This window comes from Leptopilina boulardi, unplaced genomic scaffold (assembly GCF_019393585.1).
Source record: "Leptopilina boulardi isolate dan_hultmark-lab unplaced genomic scaffold, ZJU_Lbou_2.1 LbouV2_216, whole genome shotgun sequence".
Classification (NCBI taxonomy): domain Eukaryota; kingdom Metazoa; phylum Arthropoda; class Insecta; order Hymenoptera; family Figitidae; genus Leptopilina; species Leptopilina boulardi.
In genome coordinates, this window is record NW_026137770.1 from 2,224,131 (window position 1) to 2,247,412 (window position 23,282).

Here is a 23,282-nt window from a genome sequence, read left to right on the forward strand (position 1 = left end):
AGAATATTTTAGTTTTATCAGCAAAAAAAAAAAAATATATATATATATACTTTATTCGAACTGTGAAAGCTCTCTTATATATTATGACCGGGGAAATTTTCGTTGCATTTAAACCAGGGGGTTTCTTCATGCGACAGCAAGTAAATTTACTTGCGCTCTCGTGAGACCATAAGATAAGAAAAACCGCGAGAATCGTTGCGATAGTGCAAACGTTGAAAACGAATAAGGATTTGGCTCAAGGAGATCCACAATCGGAATTTTATGCCATGCGTGACGTTACCGCATTAACTCGTAAATCGCGTACACGTTCAAGATGAAACTCTCATCTCCTCGTCTTTGAGTGTCATTTTCAGAAATCTTCTCAAAATGACTTCTCTCTGTTACTCTCTCTTTTTCTTTTCTTTTTCTCACGAAAATGTGAAAAAAAATTCAAAAAAGGAAACTATTTTTCAAAATTGAGTAAATTAAAAACTAAAGTTTCTAAATTTTCTACTAAATAAAAATAAATTTTCTTTTTTTCAGTGTATATGATTAGAGCAAACAAGCTTAATCTACTTATATTGAAAAAAAAAAAAAAAAAAATGTTCACTTATCGAAACTTTTTTATTTGGCTGAAAAAGAAGAAGAGAGTTTTTTTCCTCGCCTTCATATTTTACGTAAAGCTTTCTTCAAAAGGACGTAGTTGCGAATGCCTCAATAATCGTTAAAAGTTTATAAATGAAGGAAATATACTTAGGAAGCATTATGTATGCGCCACTCGATACTAGTCAATTTCTTTTCGCTCGAAAGCTCATTATTAAGTTCCTGATGCCGTTTAGAGTCACGGAGTAATTTAGAGTCAAGACCCTCGCTTGTGTACCGAGTTCTCTGCTTCGGGAATTTATTACTTGGGAACTTTTTTTTTTTAACACGAATAGTTCAATACTTGTTTCTTAGAGAGGGTTTTGCCATACCGCAAGTTGTATTATACAAACACATGTGTGGCACTCTCAGTACAGTTTATGGACACTACTCTATATGCTAAAACCCTTTATGCACACGTTTATGCCATGTACAACTATACGTATATTGCCATATTAAACCTGACACATGAAAACAGTTCATCGAACTGTAACCAACGGATATTACTGATTTAGGGACTGTATAGAGTGTCTAACTTGTCCCATATGTGTCTCAATTAGGCATACAGGTTTCCAAGTCGAACATCATATTGCCTAGGAAACTCATCATTTTCGTCCTTCACTCACTTACTCGTAGCAATTACGATTTGCAATTTTTCGTTTCATCACAAAAGGAAATTGTCCATTTGCTCAATTTCAACTGCACAACTGTTACGCGGACAAACTTGTAATTTGCATGTTTTTACATTTTCCTCACTTCCATTAGGTATACTGTATATTGCAAATAAAAAAAAAGAATAGTGACGGTTTATTCACGGAAAAGCGTGCTTTATTAGTTTTTCTTTAATTGTGTCACGCGGGTTTAGAAAACGTGACGAAAAAGTAAATATACTTCCCCGAAATATAAAATAAAACATATATTTATATATTTTATTTAATTTTTTCCGATCCTTATTGTTAGTACAATGTATATGAATTACAGGTTTTTTTTAAATCAAATTCAAATTCGACACAGAAAATTAAAAGGTATTAAAATAAGCTGCAACGCTTATTATTTTAATCAAATTTTGCTTATTTTAATCCATTTTGGTATTAAAATCAGCAAAATTGGATTAAAATAATAAGCGTTGCAGCTTATTTTAATGTCTTTTAATTTTCTGTGGAATTTTTGTGATTATTTGATCTTTTGGTAATTCGTACTTTTAATAATTTGAAATTTCAGAAACACAATCAATCTTTTTCAAATTTTCAAAATTCAAAATGTCGGATCCAATATGGAAGACAATTTTTTTTTAAATTAATCAAATCCGCTCGAAACTGGTTACTCGAGGATTTTCGGTGTCGCTAATTACGAATCCAATGTCAGTTTTTTAAAATTCAAAAAGGCGGATCCAAAATGGCTAACAAATTAATTACCTGAAGTTTATCACGCGGCTCAATTATTTGTTATCTTATGTTGTATCTGCCATTTTGAATTTTGAAAATCTAACGTCATATTCGTAATCAGCGACCCCAAAAAACCCCGAGTAACAAGTTTCAAGAAAATCCGACCAATTTTTAATTTTGTCATCCGCCATATTGGACCCGCCATTTTGAACTTTCAAAATCAGATACCAGCACAAAGTACAAAAATTTTTTTTTTTTAATTAACCCAAAATTTTGTTACACAAATTTTACATCAAATTGTTTACTGTTATATCTGAATATTTTGTACCTTTTTTACCAATCTTAATTTGAAATTTTAATTAGTTAAAAACTTTTAATTTTTCTGTATGTTCAAAATGAGTAATTAAAAAACTGATTTATTTGTCTTAAAATTAAATTTATTCCTTTCTACATTTAATGTACAAATTTATTATATTAACTTGAAGTCTGTGGTTGAATGATTAATATGTTTCTTTAAAAGATAATTTTATTCTTGAATTATTAACCTGAAAAAATTAAAATGAATAATAAATGGTGTTTCAATAATTGCGTCAATCTATTAAATATACATACGTGTATAATATAATTAATATATTATTATTGATAACCATTAAATAATATTATTCTTTTTCAATATTAGAACATTTCTTCAATTAAGAAAATTTATTATTGATTTTATATAAATAAAATTTGAAGATTTCAAAAAATTGAAAATCAAATATCAACAAATCACGTCGGTGAAGTTTACAACATTTACGATCAACGATTTAGAAAAAGAAATTTTCTTTCTGTGCAAATTTTTATATATTTTTTTTGTCTAAAAAAAATTTTTGCAACGTTTTTGGATCAAGAATTTTTAAAATAAAACTTTGTAGAGACAAGAAATTAATTATTATTTTCCAAATGAAAAATATTTTTTTTTCCATCCGTTTATCATAAACGTTGTGAAGTTCACCGGCGTAACAAATCTTGGTTGCTAAAGGAAATTATTTAGTTTGAATAAAGAACAGGATTCGACATCACTCGTTTGGCAGCATCCGGACAGGAAATATCAATTAGATTCTTTTTTTGAAAGTTAATTTTATGTAAATTCAATTTCCCTTCAAAATGTAATATTTAGTTATCATTTAGTGTACTTATAATATTGAATAGTGAATTTAAAGGATAATTGATCATTTAAACAGATAATTTTACTTAATTTGATTGTGAATATTCAGATGAGACTAATATTGATTTTAAAGGAAAATCTTTGAATTTAACAATATTTATAATTTTCAGCTATTGCAGACTAAAACTGAATTAGTCAAAAATATGATTATTTTTAAATTAATCTAAATTTAATTTTTATTTTTACATGTGAAAAAAATTTGGCTCTGTAACTTAGTTGAATAAAGGATCTTTATAATAATGTTTTATCTCTGAAAAAAAAAATAATATTAGGTCACAATCTGGTATTGAAAACCCGCCCCTTAAACTTAAGTCAATATTGTCACGAGTTATATATTCACATTGTCAGCATTTCGCGTTCGTCGATAATTTTCTGAAAAGGGAGATAGGGACCAGTAGTTTGGTGTTTCACGCACACACACACATATAAATATGTATAGGAGAGTGCAGGGACAGGTTATTCCGGGCGCTCAATTATCTCCACACAATGACTCGATCGTATTGGCAAGACACAGTTTTCCGGCACCTACACGAGTTTAGACTAGCATCGTCGTTTGACTGATGATAGAACCGTCTACTTCGTTGCCAGAACAAGGTTATATATATTTTTTTTCTTTTTTTTTCTGTGCATGAGAGAGCACGCACCTACGCCTTTTTTCTGATTCATTTATCTCTGATTTTTACCGCATTTTTCATTGAATAGCAGAAATATTCACACATTACGTAATTCATGAAGTTCATATAACTCCACATGTGTTTATATAATCATATTCACCGCAGTTCATTCTACTTTATAATGTGTAAACATTTTTCTGTCTTGAGATTGATAAACCGGAAACAGTTTTTTTTCCTCGATTTTTGACTGTTGATTTAGAAAAAAATAATCTTCTTTATTTTTTTACTAGTCTTAGATTTTTATATTTCTAATTTATTGATTATTAATTTTTAGTAACTCGTTGAAGGATTTTTTATTATTTTATTCTTTCACAATGATTTAATATATTATTATTATTATTAAATACTATCAATTAATTTATGTTTTCTGCTTTAATGAAAAAAATTTTTGCTAGAATCATAAGTGTTCGATTCTTTAATTATAATATATAAAAACAACTCAAAATTTCGATGTACACCTACTTTAATACTTGAAAATAATTCAAAATATTTCTCTAAACGATACTTCAAATAATTCAGAATAGTTGAAGATAATTCAAAATACTTGAAATACTTCAAGATATTTCAAATAATTAAGAATACTTTAATTAAAAAAGAATATATTAAACAAAAGTAAAAATCCATTATATATAATTTGCACCATATCGAAGCGGAATATTATAACAATAGACTTTTCTCGATGAATTCTTCATTTTATATAAAAAGAATGTTTAATTAAATCTTCGTTAAACTGTCAATTATAGATGGAATTTTAGCGCTTTATATAATTTATAAAATTATATTGGCAATAAATAATATTTATAAATTTTTACAAAAAAAAGTCTGTCTGTCATCTGAAAATAAACTGTCGACAGTTAATTTATGACTTATATGCTATTAAATTATTGTTATTATTAGCGTCCAAATATGAATATAAAAATCAAGCTTTTTATGAGCTGCGAAGTGGAAGGGCAAATACATACTCAAGTTACGTAGATGGTAATTTTGTAATTCAGTGGTTTGACATAATATGTGGCTCAGCTTGGATGTTAAAGATAGACATCACTTCATCTCTTAGAGAAAAATAATAATCTGTTCTGTTATGATCACAGATCTTAATGCATGTAAATTTGTTCTTTTAATATTATACACCATTAGAGACAAGTTCTAATTGAATCTCAATTTAATTCTTATTTTATGTTAAATTAATATTTTTTTCTTCCTTAAATGATAATTTTCTTCAAATTAAGATGAATTCCATCTATTGCCGATGTTAATACTGCTTTTGGATTTAGTTTTATTGGAACTGATGTCTTTTTATTAATAGAAAGTTCATATTTTGAAATAATATGAATGATTCCTAATTTAGATTGCAATAAACCAAGACGTTGACCTGTAGAAAAATAATAATGAATATTTTAACATTTTACATATATAATTTGAATGCAAATAAAAACCACAAATATGAATTTTTGTTTTACAATTTGGTGAAAATTTTCTTATTTACCAATACATATGTGTGGACCTTCTCCAAATGGCATATAGACACAGGGTATTAGAGATTTTTTATTTTCTTCAGAAAATCGTTCAGGATCAAAAACATCGGGATTTGGAAAATATTGTGGATCCCCATGAAGACCAAGCATTGGTATTATTATTGCCGTTCCTTTTTCAATGAGTAAATTTGTTTCGGGTATATTATAATTTTTTTGAGCAACTCTATCAAGATACGGTAAAACTGGATACATTCTCAATATTTCCGATACCACCATATCCAAATATGGTAGAGTCATTACCTAAAGAATTAAAAAATTAAAATTATAGTTAAAATTTTTACCTGAAATGATAAATATTTTTAAGATTCAATTGTTAGGGTTTTTTTTTTTTTTTTTATAAATATAGTCAATACCATTTCATATGTTATTTTCCCATCATTGGCTTGTATAGCTTCATTAATTTCAAATCTTAATTTATTTTGCACTTCAATATTAATAGCCAATTCATAAAAAGTAAAGGACATTGTTGTTGATGATGTTTCAAATCCACCGGTAAAGAAAATAGCAGCCTGAGCTACTAAATTGTCACCATCAAATTCTGCAATTAACATTATATTATTATTATTATTATGAAAATCATTATCAATATTTAATCATAAATTATTTCATTAAACTTAAATTCTTTTATAGTTTTTTATAAAAATTATTTGGTTTGTTTGAAATAAATTTTTAGAAGTGTTTTTTTTTTAAATTTTGGATCAGATTAAAAATAAGAGTTTATCTCTTTAAAAAATCGTACTTACTAAAACCATTATTTTGTACCGGATCATTCTCTTGGCTTTTTTTTAATTCAATAAGAAGATCGATGAGATCATTTCTCTTTACTCCAGATTTCATACGTTCATTAATTGTATCCCAAAAAGCGTCTCTCAAAAATTTGGTACTTTCTTTTGAGAAAAATTGAGAACCCAAGATATCAACTAAACCTGGTATCAAAAATATTGTTGTTAATTCAATGGAACGTTTAAAACTAAATGAGAAAATTTCTCGTCCATGTTTACGAAATTCAGCATCTGGATTGTTTAGGGAATTCACTTTTAATCCATAAGCCGTTGTCCCAATCATATCGGTGGTGAATTTAGCGCACACTTCTTTTATTTCCAATGTACAAAGATTTTCTGATATAATAATAAAAACATCGATTAATTATTATGATATTAATTTTAATACTTCAGTGTTTTCTGATTTAATAATTATTATATTCATTCTATATATACGTCACCTTTTGAAAATTGTGATTCCAAATATACATCAAGATCCTTTCCAACTTCTTGCATAAGTACAAACATTTTTTTTAAATGTCCCGTTGTAAAAATTGGCGTCAATTTTGCTCGCATTTTTTTCCAATCGGGATTTTGTATCATAAGAAGATTTGATTTGCCCATTGAATCATTATTAGCTGCTCGCGCGTATCTATCACAAAAATAATTAAAATCCTTTATTAAAATACGTTTAATTATTCCTGGATCACGAATCAATAATGCGGGTTTATCCATTAAATATAATCCAACATATGGAAGTCCTTTTGTCTCATGATAAAGTTGTTTAAAAAATATTCCAGGTGAAATTTTCATCAGTAAACAATTGCCCAAATTTCCCACAAATGCTCTAGGCTTTATTTCTTCAACACCTTTTTTCGTCCAATGTTTAAAATTTCGTGTCATATATAAATAAGCTATTGCAATTGTCGTAACAATAAATGCAATTAAGGGAATCCACATTTTTGATAAATATTATTATAATGAATGCAATTAACTATTGAATTTTTCAAATTTATATGTAATTAATTTATTTGATTTGTTTATTTTATTTATTTTTTTTAATTATTAAGTAATAATATTAGTATATTAATTTTCTACACTTGTTTTTTGTACAATGACTAAAGGAAAACTGAATTCATAAATATGAATTTACTTAAATTTATACTAATTGTAAAAAAAAATTTGTTCGCATGATAACGTGCTTTATGCTTACATTTATTCAAGAAAAATATAAATCTTGCTCACTCATATGATGATGATGTTTACTTATATTTAAGTGTACATAATTAAATGTAACAATTACTTGGCAAAAGTGCTAATAGTGATAAATAAACTTCCACAACAATTCATTTTTATTAATTATACTTTTTTTTATTTTATTATTTATTTTTATTGTTAAAAAAATTATAAATCACAACTGTGAAAACAAAAAAAAATTAGTTATATAAAAAATGATATGCAAAATACAACATTATTTGCATTAAATTTTGTTTTAAAAATTATTTTTTTTACGAAACTTTATTAATGTATATTAAATTATTTTTCTTGTATCTAATATAAAAAATATGAAATGAATCAATATTCTCATAAAATTAAAAATATTACGTCGGTGAAGTTCACAATGTTTATTATCAACGATTGAGAAGAAAAAATATTTTCCTATGTAAATTATTATTATTTTTGATCTACAAAATTTTTTGCAACGTTTCTTGATCAACAATTATTTGAAAAAAATTTTTTTGAATCGTTGATCATAAACGTTGTAAACTTCACTGACGTAAAATATTACCCTTTCAATTAATAAATTTTTAATTGAAAAATATGAAAAGTAACACAAAAACATTAATAAAAATAAAAATATTAATTATTATAAATTAATAAAAAATGTTGATAGAAGTAATGAAATTATATTTATCTTTTAGTAGTTATCGCCAACTAATCATTATGTAATCATTATTATTATCAGATACATATATAAATGACTTAAGATTTCTCGAAACCTATGACCTGTCTTTAACAAAATTTCAGCTGATTGTGAAAGGGCAAAAAAAAATTTATATCGATTTTTTACTGTTTGTCTATTATTAATTAATTATATTTCTTATTAATATCTAAATTAATTAAAAATCCGTTCTGTTAGGCTGTCTATCACTTTAGGTATAGTTTTTCTTCTTATGGCTCTATTGGATTACACTTAAAAAAAAAATAATTTCAATGAAAATATTATAAAATGCTCAAGCAGAAAAAATTATTTTTTATCTGAATCATAACCTTCAATTTAAAAAAAATGTATTAGTTAACCCTAATATTTAAAATATTTTGCAAAAACTTCATGTATACTTTTTGTAATAAATTTATTATTTTGTAAGAAGTAAGAGCTTACCCATTTGTATATTAAAACTGATGAATTTTTTTTAATGCTTGTTTTATTGTAATTTATTGTAGAAATTATTAATTCATTGATAATAGCAATTATCATTGTAAAAGACTTGATAATTTTCATAATTTATTCAATATTCCTGAAATTTGTTACAACCAACCCCCAACTCCTCTATATAACAATTAGTGAATCTTTTACAAGGGTTTCTAAATATTTTTCTCTACTGATAATTTGCAACTTAAATCTGTAATATGCAATGCGAGTATAATATAATTAATATATTTTCAAAATATGATTCAAAATTCAGAAATTCCAGAGCAGTATAAGAGTGAGATAACTATATATATATATATATATATATGTATATAAACGGAAATAGGTTAGTTGCGTACTTGAAGTGCATGACATGAGTGGACCCCAAGCCATTGCACTTTGGGTACAAATTACCGTTCAAGCAATTTCGAAACTTCAATTTCGGAGTCACAGAAGCTGCATTCCGTTGCGTCTCATGGAGGATCGAAGAGAAACTAACTCCCTCAATTTCTAAGGTATACTATGTGTGTGTACCGACCATCGCGTAAAGTTAGTTTCCTGGTGATTTCAAATTTTGTATAGCCTCCTCTCCCTCCTTGGCCACATAACGTTGGTATTTCCCAACTATATATAGCCACGACGAACCATTTTCGCATGGATGGGTCATCTAAAAGTGTTCTTTCCACTGCAATTTTCGTTGGTATATAGGAGAAAACCCCCCGAGTTCAAACTACGAAAACGAACGATGATCCATAGGGACTTGAAAGAGTTCCAACTTTTCGATCTTGTTCAACAAGCCCCAGACTAGAAAAGTCTTGGGGAAGTCTCTCCTCTTTTCTCGTGTGACACAAGCGCGCAAGAAAAAGAAGCTTCATCTCGTCCGGCAAAAACACTGATAAAAATATACCATAAAAACACCTGGGGTCTGAATTAGTTTCAGTATTCTTTTCTTCTTCTCTAATCTTTTCACAAATTTTCTCCTTGTCTTTCAATTTTTTTGTTTTAAGAATACAATAGTGCCTTAAAAAAATTTTACATGCATAAATTGGTAAAAATGAACAAAGAATAATAATATATAAATATTACTTAAACTTTGGTATACAAAGTAAAAAGTGACGTACTATTGAGACCAAAGAATTTTTTATTTGGTGATTTCTTTTAATTTTAAAAATAAAAATAAAGTGTCCGACTATTGGGACATGGACAATCATACTCTCAGTTACCCTAGCTACAGTAGTCGGACACTTATATTATTTAGTTTATATTATAAAATATAAATTACGGGGGGGGGAGTGGTCGAACTAAGTCTCACCTACCCTATCATATTGACACAAATTTTTTTTGTGAAAATTGTTATATTGTATAACCGATGTGATAACGATATTTTGTAGTAACTATTAAAATCCAAAATGCTATTCAAAAATTACCGAAAATGTTATATTACGATGGGGGTAATCTAAAATATTCAAAAATTTACGATTTTCTTACTTAACTTTGCCTTAAATTAACTGTAAAATTTTCTACGATTTACTGTTCATTGAAGAGGAAAATTCAAGAGCTCTTAAATGAATTCTCCCAACTGCTGAGGGGAAAATTATTCTCATTTTCAGGGAGAATATTCAGCTTCTTTCGAGATAGAAAAATGTTTAAGGATTTGTTAAAAAAAAAGGCGACCTTTATTTTTATATAAAAATAATTTTTTCCCTGAATCCTCATGTTTTTTGAACATGGGCGGAATGTTTGTTTACTACTTTTTTAACTTAAAATTTTATTATAAAATAATGCTTTCTATTTCCAGAAATAAAATAATTACATCTTTTTTTCTTTTTTTTTTTATTGCTTTATGAAATGAAAGTAAAAAGAAAAATTGTGGTAATTTTCTTTATTTCAAAATTTGTACTCACACTTTTAAATTCAGATTTTTATGAACAAGCAAAAAAAGATTATTTTTATTAATCTAATTACCTAAATTAATTAATTTATTTTAATATAATTTTTTTAGCATTTTTTGGTAAAAATAATTTTTTTCATTTTTGTTGCAGGTAAGCACAATTTTCTACTTTATATGTAATAAAACGACGTGGGGTGAGTACAAACAATATTATAATGCATTACTGTATTGAAAAAAATAGTTTATTTAATTCAAATAATTTTTTACTTGATTATTATTAAATAAATATGTATTAAATAATTATTTCAATCAATTAAATTGTATATTTTTTACAGTTTATTTAATTAAAATAAAAATTATTTGGTTCAACTAAATATTTATTTGATAATAATCAAGTAATCGATTATATTTGAATCAAATAAATTACTTTCAGGGTGTAAAAACAAAAGCTCTTTTCAATTTCGATTTTTATTTAGGCGTAAAAGTTCATTTTTTTATCTTAAGAGACCATTCAAGTATTAGGTATGCAAGCATATTTTTTACCCTCTCCCCCTCCTATCTATATTCAATAGTAAACGACGTTCTCAGACAGACGGAACATTTCTTACGTCATATAATTTTACTACCAGTAGTAAAAGTCAGCTTCAGTCAGACTTTAAATTCTTGTAATTTTAGTATAGTAAAAGGCAGTTGCAGTCAGGCAACATTTTCCCAAATTATTGTAAATTTCATATCTCAGTAGTAAAAAAAATTTTTAGTAAGACATATATGTGATGCCCCACGAGAGAAGGGACTTAACGTCAAAAAAATATTAGGTTATGTTTAATGATAGTTTTAACTTGCCAAAAAGTTTCTTTTTCTCTAGGTAAATTCAAGATTAGTTGTTATTACACACAAAAAACAAATACTTGAAAAGTCCAGAGTAACAAGTTTAAAGCAAATACAAACGGTTTTAAATTTTCTTAGACCGCCATATTGGAATTTGAAAAACTGACCTTAGATTCGTAATTAGAGAATTTAAATATAAAAATATAAGTGTATAAAAATTATGAGAATAACTGCAGCTTTCTTTTCTTAAATTTTTAATTTTTTTCTTGTTGTAAAAGTGTTATTATCAATGCCCATATATGAGGCACTCCACGTCAAGTGATCCGGGTCTAAATTTTAATTACCTGGGATCAGGTTTAAAGTTTGCTTAAACTTTAGTCCTACTAGATACAACTTCAAGTACCAAAGATTATTAATTTATTTAAACAATTGTAAAAAGTGGAGGGAGTCAAAGTTTTAATTTTTTGCTCTACATCGTATATTTCAAAAATCTGCAATTCCTTTAAAACATAACAAAAGAATGTTTATTATATATGAATTTTTTTGCATTTTTGACGCACTTTCTAATGATATAAACAATCTTTCGAAAAAAAATTTTTTTGACCTTGAAAAAATAAAATTAAAAATAAAATTTTGATTTTTGAAAAAAAGACATCTTTTTTTAACTTTTTTATTTTTTTTTCATAAAGTTAAGATAATTTCCAAAAAAAAATATATAGGGCAAAAAGTGGGACGAGAACTTTTAAAGGGTCAAACTTAGCGATGATTTCTGCGGTGCGACATTGTCGTGCCCTGACAGTGCAGTGTTTGCTTAGTTTTGATATAGTTCTTTCTGCATCCGCTAGGTGTCGACAAGAATGTATATGAAATTCTCTTGCTGGTGAGATTGAAACTAATAAGTATAAGTATAGAAGACTCATAATTTTAAAATAATTGGTTTTCTTAGTCTTCTATACTTATACTTATTAGTTTCAATCTCACCAGCAAGAGAATTTCATATACATTCTTGTCGACACCTAGCGGATGCAGAAAGAACTATATCAAAACTAAGCAAACACTGCACTGTCAGGGCACGACAATGTCGCACCGCAGAAATCATCGCTAAATTTGACCCTTTAAAAGTTCTCGTCCCACTTTTTGCCCTATATATTTTTTTTTGGAAATTATCTTAACTTTATGAAAAAAAAAATAAAAAAGTTAAAAAAAGATGTCTTTTTTTCAAAAATCAAAATTTTATTTTTAATTTTATTTTTTCAAGGTCAAAAAAATTTTTTTTCGAAAGATTGTTTATATCATTAGAAAGTGCGTCAAAAATGCAAAAAAATTCATATATAATAAACATTCTTTTGTTATGTTTTAAAGGAATTGCAGATTTTTGAAATATACGATGTAGAGCAAAAAATTAAAACTTTGACTCCCTCCACTTTTTACAATTGTTTAAATAAATTAATAATCTTTGGTACTTGAAGTTGTATCTAGTAGGACTAAAGTTTAAGCAAACTTTAAACCTGATCCCAGGTAATTAAAATTTAGACCCGGATCACTTGACGTGGAGTGCCTCATATGTATGTTAACAAATTTTTTTATTTGCCTATAAATGACCAAACTTTTCACACACCTGAATATATAGCACATATTAAAAAAAAGTACAGAAAGATTTTTTTTTTTTTAGCAAATAATATAAAGTATTGCCGTAAGTTAAACCACCCAGGAGTGCTCGGAACTATTATAAAGTATTGCTATTAAGATTAATTGCGTTGTAAATATTACAACCGAGTTTGTTTGCCACCGGAACACAGACGTATCCGGTATTTCCCAAAGGAGGTGTTCATAATATCCTTTCTGAGCTTCCCCATGGATTCACTATATCCTTTACTTTTATGCAAAATCTGTCGACCATTCATCCACTTTGATGTATCAGTATTCAAAACCTTCGTTTTACGAAATCCACTTAAGATTTATATATATATATTGTTTATATTCACTGCTTGTGTATATTGGTGAGAGGAGCAATTTGCTACTCTTTTACTCTTGTGTCTTTTGAATCATTTAATTGCGCACCAACTCTATAAATTCAATTTCCATTAATTGAATTAAACGTGTACAATTGTCAATGTAACGTACATGTATATGTATATATAAAGTGAGAGAGAAAAATCGATCTATTGTGAGATTTCACTGATTTACTGTGATTTAATTTTAGTTTATTATATTTGTTTTGTTTCATTCATTAAACGGAGAGAATGAAATTATAATTATATATACCTACTGTTAATTCACGATAAAATTAACTGCGAATAATAACGAATCCAATATAGGGGCCAAATTTCTCAAAAATTTATTGAATTTGAAAACTGGCGTTACTCGGAGGATTTAAGGGTCGTTGATTACTGAATCTGACATGAAATTTATAATAAGTGATTTCAAAATATTTCCACTGATTTTTAAAAATTTATTCGCCATATATAGTAATTGCTATAAAACTGTAATGCAAAACTATTTTCTGATTTTGCTTCCTCGGAAACTCCATTTAGAATTTGACTTATTTACCTTTTAAAGTTACTTTTCCTTAACGAAATGCAGGTTTTAATTAATTGAAGAAAAGACGCGAAAGTAAATTAAAATTAAATGTATACCTATACCTAAACTAAATTAGGTTTTTTTTAATTCTCTTTTAGGAGTTTTTTCTTAGTAATGACTAATTAAAATCTAAATTAAATTCACTTTAGTGTGATTTGAAATTATGTAAGTAAAAAAAAACATAAGTTTAGAAATTAGAATATAATAATTCTAAAAATACTTTTTTTTTTAATGTGTCAATAAATTATTGGTACAGCTTTTTTATATTTTACTGCATTCACGAAAACAAGGTGCTTGAAAGAAAATTCACTTGTTGAAAAAGTTTTTTAGATAAAAATGTTGTTTTGTTCGAATATGTACATATATATGTGTATAACGAACTTGCCGCTAAGGCTGGAAAAGTTACGTCCACGGACAAAGTTTTACGATATTATGGTGTCTGGGCTGAAAAGTACTTCTATGTTGAAAATTTTATACTTTTTAAAAACGAGAACTTGGATCGCGAACATCAAGATATTGGGACGTCATAAAAAAGAACTAAATGGAACGTTGAGTATTAAACTTTTTCCACACAAATGTTTGTTACTTAAAAATTTTTTTTTTTTTTTTAAAGAAAAGCTTATTAACAATTTAATTTAAAAAGTTTTATCAACAAATTATTCATTCTGTGATGAGTTTTATAATTTTAAACAGCAAAAGTTTAAATTAAAAAAAAAAATGTTTAATGTTTGTGAATGTTTTTAATTTTGAATATTTAGAAAAAAAATTTTTTCAGTACTATTTTAATTTAAAAACTTTTTTTTTAAACATAGAATACACATAATGAACAGGAATTTGTTTTAATAAAAATACATTTATGATTGCGTAAGGAAAAATCGCTTTTCAATGATCTATATATATTTGTGAAATTGTGTCAATATTCCATAAATGTTGAAAGTTAGAAAGTTCAATGTAAAAGAATGTTATTTTATATATACTTAGTTAAAAATTATTACATGATATGCAATATAAAAAAGAAAATGATTGACTTTCGCTTCAATAAGAAACGGTTTGAATGAAATTATTGATCATTAAAATCAAATATATCAATGTATACTCTACTGGTATATATCTTATTCGTGAGTATTATTAGCCATTAAAGTCTACATTAGTTGTTTTCATGAAGTTTCAAATGAGTCGATAAATTTTTGAAGAGGCTTTTCCCTGAAGATCATTTTATATTGGACAGTAAATTTTATAAAAACATTAATTATTTTTAAATTTATGAAATTGATTTATAATACCTACTTTTATATTTAATTATATTAATTTTTAAATTTTTATTATATTGGAACATCATTATTTTACAGTACGGTTTTTTTTAATTAAAAATTTAAACTTAATTATTTATTTTCGACTAATAGAAATTAAAGTATTATATTTATAGTATCACAATAACAATAAAAATGTATTATTAAAAAAAGTTTTCGCGATATTTTTGAATATTTTACAACCAATAAATTTTGTACGCAAATTTTCTGTTTGCATGACAGAAACACATTTATAATAAAAAAAAAGTAAAATATGACGAAATAACATAAATTATAAAGAGATAGGTCACGGATTTCGTCGTGGTAAGAAATAAACTTTACTGTTGCATGCATGTTCCTCCAAAAAAATATTAAATTTCAAACCGTGAAATGAGTAATTGCAATTATGGTATTAAATATATGATCAATATTTTAATTCTTAATTTTTTATAGTGGTGTCTTATATTTATTAATAATCTGTTTAATTGACATGACATTTATTTATTTTAATAAACAAATAAATAAACAGTACCCTAGTAGAAATTTGTCCTAGCTATTTTAAAGGAACTGCCTAGTCGCGCTGGAGTCTGTCTAGTTACTTGACTGACCAGCTAGCTAAAAACTCGAATGTCATGTCACGCTTTTTTCATCAAGTTATTATCCAGCCCAACTTGATAATTATTTATCAATAGGACTTTTGAAAAACTAGTCAAATTAATTCTTTTAAATATTTCGAAATTCATTTAATAATAAGATTTAATGTAGTAAACACGTTTATTTTATGTAATTAAAAAAAATATTCCAATTATCAACAAAAATTATTATAAGAAAATATATTGCACTAAATATAGTAATTCGTTATAAAAATGTAATTTTTCATTCACAATTAAACTGGATTTAAAAAAAAAATTTACATAAGTAAAACGATTGAAGCAACATCTTGACCTGAACTGTTAACAACACTGAAACAATTATAATTTTTATATTAATATGAATGTCATAACATAAACCTTAAAACACTTCTCGCAGTTTCAACGAAAAAATCTTGGGGCTACCGGGGAGCGAACACGGGTCCGCTGGGCGGGAACGAAAGAAACGCACGCTTTACGCAACTCGGCCGTTCTGATCAGTGATATTAGAATAAATGCTTGACGTATTTCACTGTACCTAATAATATTATGAATTTGTGCATATTATTTTTATTATTTTCTAGGCAAATAAACATTTTAGATGTTTATTTGATTTTAAATGATTTACTTATAATTTAATTTAAACATTAGACAATTATAAAAAACTAATTACTAATTTTTTTTATTTATTATCCTCAAAAATTATATGTAAAATTTTATAAATAAAATTATTTTAATAAATTAATAATTATTGATATAATATAATATTATTATTATTATTATTATTATTATTATTATTATTATTATTATTATTATATTATTATAATATACTCAAACAGAAAAATAATATTCTACTATATTTGTAAAATTTGTCTGAAAATAATAATAATTGTTTAATCATTTTTTTTTAAAAACTAAAAACACTTTTTATTCAAGGTAATATTATTTTCATAATAATTTAATTTATTGCAATTATTTTATTATAATTTAATAAATTTTATTATTTTAAAAAAGCGCGCGCTATTTTGTCTTGGGCCAATCAAGTGATTTCAACTAAATATAGGTTATGTTCGTTTCTGATTCATGACAGCTGGCAAACATTTACAACAAATAATATTTTGCAAGTGTATATTTATTGCAATAAGATAAGTTATGCAAAAAATATATATGTGGAACAATAATTTACAGTGATTTTCATAAAATGAATATTGATTTAGATGCTCTGGAAAGCAAAGTTCATTTTTTCTTAAATTCAATTTTTTCGACCACCGAGATATTTCGATACATTTTCATGTGTTTTGTATGCACTGTCTTTTTTTGAGAAAGGAATATTAATATTATTATTATTAATTTTTATAAACAAGTTGTAATTTTTTTAAATCAAGCAAGCGAAATGTCAATACACAAAATCCTAGCATAGCTGTCCAGTTACTAGACTTATTGAAGCGCCACCGCCATGACAAGGATATGAATTTAATTTCGAGCAGCACTGGACAGTGCCATTAAAAAAACTGGATAGCTTTGAGTCGTGGAATTATCAAGTTCAACTTGAATTTCTTTCAAAAAGCACTGATCAGTAACTTCACAGTTATTTATCAGTTCAGCTAGAATCAGCGTCCGCGAGAAAAACTGTCAAGTAACTTGAGTCAATCTAGTGCATCCACGACAAATTTCTACTAGGGTAACAATATGGGAAACAATTTTTTTTTTTTTTTTTTGCGAAAGTTCATTATTGATCAAACTTACAATTAATCAATGAGAATAATAGAAATATGTGTTTTTATTAAAAACATTTTCATATGTATATGGTTTGCGTATTATTTATGTTCTTACAAACATTTTGGCACAAGTTTCACATTTAGCATTCATCTTTCGTAATCGAATCTAATCACTAGCAGCCAAAGCGTTCAATTCATAGACTCTTACCCTTCAACCAATGCTATTTGTTTGGCAATTCATAGATGCCATCTTGTTGTTTTACACGTGGACACAATTCTAAATATGCGACTCTAAATTTGTTTTATATATATATATATAGTTAAACATGTTTTTTTAATTTGTATTTAAAAAATTAATATCTTAAAGTTTCCGCATTTATATATTATGCACTGAGAAAAATGTTTAGTCAGAGCAATCAAAATTTGGTTGGGCCAACAAAAAAGTTTTGTTAGTATTTAAGCAACCAAACTATTTGTTTGAGTCAACCAAATAATTGGTTGGGTGTTTTTTTTTTGACATAACAAAAATGTTTGGTTGATCAAACAAACAGTTTTTTTTGTAAAATTAAAAATTTTATTCTACCTTATTTCTTTCTTTTTATCTTTTTTTTATTTATTTCATTATTTATTTATTATCAATTTAACATTGAATTTATATTTATCCAATTGAAATATTTGTGGACTTTGAAAAATCTCATCTCCGCCTGGGATCGAACCTGTTTTAAAACTGAAGGTCGGGAGTTCTAAAAATTTTGTTGCAAACACTAAATTTTTTTTCTCAGTGTGTATCCTCAAAATTATCCCAAAATATAGTAAATAATTTTTGTCAGTTTTTTGACCACTACAAGGTCAGTGAAAAATTTCTTTAATTAAATGATTTTGAATATATTTATTTCTAATTTTATTTTCAAAGAATAAGTCATAGTACTTGAAATAATTTGACTTGAAAAAAAAATTATAAAATATAGATATAAATATAATTACCGAATTACGTTTCTATAATAATTTTTTTCAATTTTTAATTAATAACGAACACATGATTATATGTTTAAAAATAGAAAATATTGTCTATATTTATCCATTGTTTCAAATTACAAGTGCCTACTTAAAATTATTAAAAGACATTTTACCTAGAGCTCAAAGTTACATTTGTGGATTTAAAAAGTGTTGAGCTGTTGTTATGCCAATTGTCTCTCTTGGAGGAGTAAAATAATAATGTTGAATACAATTTGAAACAGCTCCAAAATTGTTTGATTTTAACTGCTACAATTTACTGCTTGAAAGGTTTATTGCTGTCATTTCTGCGGTCGAAAGGGAATGTGCCACTTATTATATTTTATGATATATTTGGTGTCAACAATGCGCATATATCTATAAATATACATTTTAGAACGAAAAATTCGTTTTTGTCATGTGAAATGAGTGTCTGACTATTTCCTAAATTTAAATTGTCATTTCTATCTTTTTAAATAATTATTTATAATAATAATAAGACACACACATATAGAGCAATAAAACTCTTTAAATCTGAATTAGAATATTAGGGCGCATTATCCCATAAAAATCATTAGTTACAATTTTCATTTTAAATAATTCTATTACATATAATTAATTTTTTGACAAATTTTCATTTTTTAAATTAGCATTTAACAAAATTCATTTTAAAACGAATTTTTTACAGAATTTTTAGTTACCAAATTTGTATTTGGTAGAATTTCTCTTTACACATAACTTTTTATGTAAAAGAATTCTAATTTAATCGTATTTTAATTTAAAACAATTCTTATTTAATAGAACTAAAATTTGAAGTGCTTCGAATTTTGAAATAAAAGAATTTCCAATTCACCGAATCTTAATTTGTTCAATTTTTTATTTGTTCAAATTGTTATATTTGATAGAATTCTTAAAACGCCAAATTTTCATTTATACGAAATTGCAAATGGCCAAACAAATAATCAACAGGAATGATTTCGGCGCTCTTTTTAAAATTTACTAATCACATTTTCTTGATAATTTCCGATTGGTCAATATTTTAAAAATCAGGATAAAATATTTTTTGTTGGTCATTTGCAATTTCCTGCAATAATTTTTAAATCTTAAATTTTGTTTATATTACAATTATAAATTACCTCAAAAATTTCATAAATTACCGCATAAATTTCCATAAATTACGAAATAAATTTTCTGTATTATAGTTTTTTTTAATCTTGAATTTTGTTTGTATTATTATTATAACACTATGTACAAAGATTTTTATTCTATTGGATTAGGTTTGTTGCATTCTAGCAGAATGATTTCGCGCCATTGACGGGGCTAGGTGAAATCGCTAGGCTAGACTGCCATCACGAATCCAGTGGTGGCGCTAGCTATAGCTAGACTTCCACGATTAATTTCCACACGGGAAATTGTACCTTTTCCCTTTTTTTGATGACAAAAGGTACTGTTATCCCTGTTAACTATTAAAAAAAATTTGAGAAAACCTTTAGAAGCGAAGTTCGCAATGTTCTTGAAAGTTAGAATTTTTTTTTTCGAAAGCAATTTGGATTTTTTAAGAAAAACAGAAATAAATAATTTGAGAAAATTAGAATTTTTTGTATCTAAATTAATCTCCGTAGATAATTTTGAAAATGTTGAGATATAATGAGGGATTAAATAAAATAATATTCATTATTAGACTCTTTTGTCAAAAGTATACACTCATCTTGGATTTTCAACATCGTCAAAAACGGTTCATATATTACTAAGGATTTAACAAATCCCACCATTAGTGTCGAAATTCTAGACTCTGCGATTTCAGCAAGGATTCGTTATATATAGTAAAACTTGTAGCCCTTATGCTATCGTAACCTCTAAAGTTTTGACTTTCATATATATATATGTATATATGTGAAGGGATCTTGGCTTTGACGGGAGTTTTCGCATTTAGTGGTCGTCAGAGGTAGGTGGTAGGTTTCGTATAACAGTTCGCGTCTATGACATCGAATAGAAGTTTCTCGTCGAATCATATTATCCTCACGTGGCTGTAGGAGTACCTATAACTTTTTTTTGGCCTCGAAGAAAAGTACCATGTGACTCGTTAAAGTCGAAGAAATCAACCCCCTGTTATTGGATCAAGTCGATATTTTGCTGCAGGCTCCAAGATAGGGATGATTATATGGTGCCTAGTTTTTCCACACACCCTCTTTCTAAAAAAAAAACCTTCTTTTCTCCCCTTTTTCTTTGGATCCCTCTATATAGTTATTTATCACGTCCGCACGAATTGGCTTTAGATAAAATACGTAAATGGACTTCTAATTTGATACCAAAATTTCATTTATTTATTTATTTATTTTTTTTTATGAAATATATATTCAGAGAAAAATTTTATTCCAATAAACAAATATTTGTCTCAAAACTAAATATATATATATATATATATATATATATATATATATATATATATATATATAGATATATAGGTAACTATTTATTCAAGACAAATATAAATATTTGAGAATATTTTTTTTTCTATGTAAATAAAATTCAGTTGAATTCAAATAATCTAACAAATGAATTTTTTTTATTTAATAATGTTTAAGGAAAAAAGTTTTTTATTTCAATATTTTTCATTTTAGCTATAAATAAATGTATAGAATTTCATATTATTAAAAATGTAATGTACACTTTTCACTTGTAATGAAAGAATATTTCTTTGTGGTATTTTTTATATTTCATTCTAAATGCTTCTTTTTTTATGTCAAATAATTGTATCTTAAAAGTTAATAGAACTTGTTGAATATTATTTTTCTTTGAGAAGAAACTTGCAACTCTTTTGCAATAACGAAATTTGATACTTTTTTTCAAAGATAAATATTGTAAAAAAATTCGTATAAAAGCAATCACTTATTAGAAAAAAAAGGAAAAAAAAATTCGTGAAAGATATAAAAGCAACTGAGTGATTAGTTGAATAGTTAACAACTATGCAGGCAGAATAATAGTTCTTGCACGTTTCCATTTTCTAAGTTGATTACAAGGCAAGCTATATTGAAAACGGTTAGCCTACAATTTCAAATTGCGTACTTTCATCGTCATTGACCACCGAGCTTGAAATGCATAAATTATCTACTGTCAGCTATTTAAAAGTATTATTTTAATTTTTTTTTTGTCTATTGAAATATATTTTTTTCTTGTGAGATTTTTTTAATTATTATCTAATATTAGATGATATTTTAAAATAAAATTCACTAAATGATTTTTTTTACAAAATATTTATTTCAGATTTTTAATTTAATTGAAAAATTACTGATGTTTTTATTCGAAACGATGATATATATGGTGTCAGCTTTTAATATACGCGTATACAACCCAATGAAAATAGATGAGCCGTTGAGGTATAAGCAATTTTTTTTTCAGCATTAAGGAAGCTTTATATCATGATTTTTCATTTACATTGAATTGCGATGAGAAGAATTTTTGTTTGATTTGAAACATAAATATTTTTGATGTACGATCAAAGAAATGTTTTTGTTTCATTTATAAATCACAAAAAAAACTTCCCTTTGATTGCAATTATAGTGAAAATTCTCTGTTAAAAAAAGTTTATCACACGTGCTAAATTTTACAATAAAGAGAATTGCATTACTATGGCAATATATTTAATGTTTAGAAACGAAAAGTTGTTTGTAAAAAATTATTGTGGGTTTGATTAATAATTTATTTTATCACTTACACTAATTAGTTGTTATTAATTAATGATTTTTATGTGAAATGATTTTATAGAAATTGATGATCGTGACATTTTAGTGCCATTTTACCGGATAACAATAAATTGGTTTTATTTCACCATATAATATATATATATATGGGACGTTCCGCGTCAACCGGATCAGTGCTCTGTACATAATTGTATGGGATCAATTGAAACGTTTAAGGTCTTAAAATGTTCATCTCGAAGTACTTTAACATTTACAATATGGCCTTTTTAAAAATCCAAAATGGCGGCCGAATTATGACACATTATATGGCTGAAATGTAGAAAATGTATAATTAAAACATTATTTAAGAAGCAAAAAATGTTCGAATTGGCATTAAATTGATCATCAACAGTGCTAGGGGTTTACAGAATCAAAAAATGCTGACACTTTTCAAAATTTTCAAAAATACAAAATGGCAGATCCAAAATGGAGGAATAGTTTTAAAAATATGACTCAATTTACTCGAAACTTAGGAACCGGGGGTTTTTGGGGTCGCTGATTACAAATCTGAACTCAGTTTTCAAAAATACAAAATGGCGGATCCAATATGGCGGACTGTTTTTGAAAAAATTACCCAATTCACTCGAAACTTGTGACTCGGGGGTTCTTGAGGTCGCTGATTACAAATCTGAACTCAGTTTTCAAAAATACAAAATGGCGGATCCAATATGGCGGACTGTTTTTGAAAAAGTTACCCAATTCACTCAAAACTTAGGACCCGGGGGTTCTTGGGGTCGCTGATTACAAATCTGAACTCAGTTTTCAAAAATACAAAATTCAAATTAATTTAAGGAAGTTTGCAGAATTACAAACAAAATAAGGTGTATGTTTAATCAACAAAAATCTCAACTAGGTTAAAAAGCATTCCGCCTTAAATTTTGGAAAAATATCTACAAAATTCAATAAAATATCAAAATGACTGCTTCAAGTTTATTGCGTGTAAAATATCATAACAAGTACGTATTTTAGTGCAGAAAATAATATTACGTAATGCTAATTTTAAAAGACACATGTTCAT

General features: G+C 26.3%; 2 protein-coding genes across 2 annotated transcripts in view; one reads left to right on the forward strand and one right to left on the reverse strand.

The window, feature by feature from the left end:
- LOC127279454 (pseudouridylate synthase RPUSD2-like) overlaps positions 1 to 23,282 on the forward strand; it is a 223,618-nt gene that overhangs the window by 57,898 nt on the left and 142,438 nt on the right. The window lies entirely within an intron of this gene.
- Positions 4,855 to 7,287, reverse strand: LOC127279455 (cytochrome P450 6k1-like). The gene is made up of 5 exons (XM_051301808.1): positions 6,645 to 7,287; positions 6,166 to 6,540; positions 5,776 to 5,960; positions 5,374 to 5,662; positions 4,855 to 5,259 (listed from the first exon to the last, which is right to left on the reverse strand). The coding sequence occupies exons 1-5, from the start codon at positions 7,141 to 7,143 to the stop codon at positions 5,090 to 5,092; spliced, it is 1,518 nt and encodes a 505-aa protein (XP_051157765.1). The 5' UTR covers positions 7,144 to 7,287; the 3' UTR covers positions 4,855 to 5,089.

Excerpts from the sequence above, each read along its gene's own strand:
- LOC127279455 (XM_051301808.1), bottom strand. The coding sequence starts at position 7,143 with ATGTGGATTCCCTTAATTGCATTTATTGTTACGACAATTGCAATAGCT. Across the intron at positions 5,663-5,775 it reads GGAAAATAACATATGAAATG|GTAATGACTCTACCATATTT; the intron begins GTATTGACTATA and ends TTAATTCTTTAG. Across the intron at positions 5,260-5,373 it reads AGGTCCACACATATGTATTG|GTCAACGTCTTGGTTTATTG; the intron begins GTAAATAAGAAA and ends ATTTTTCTACAG.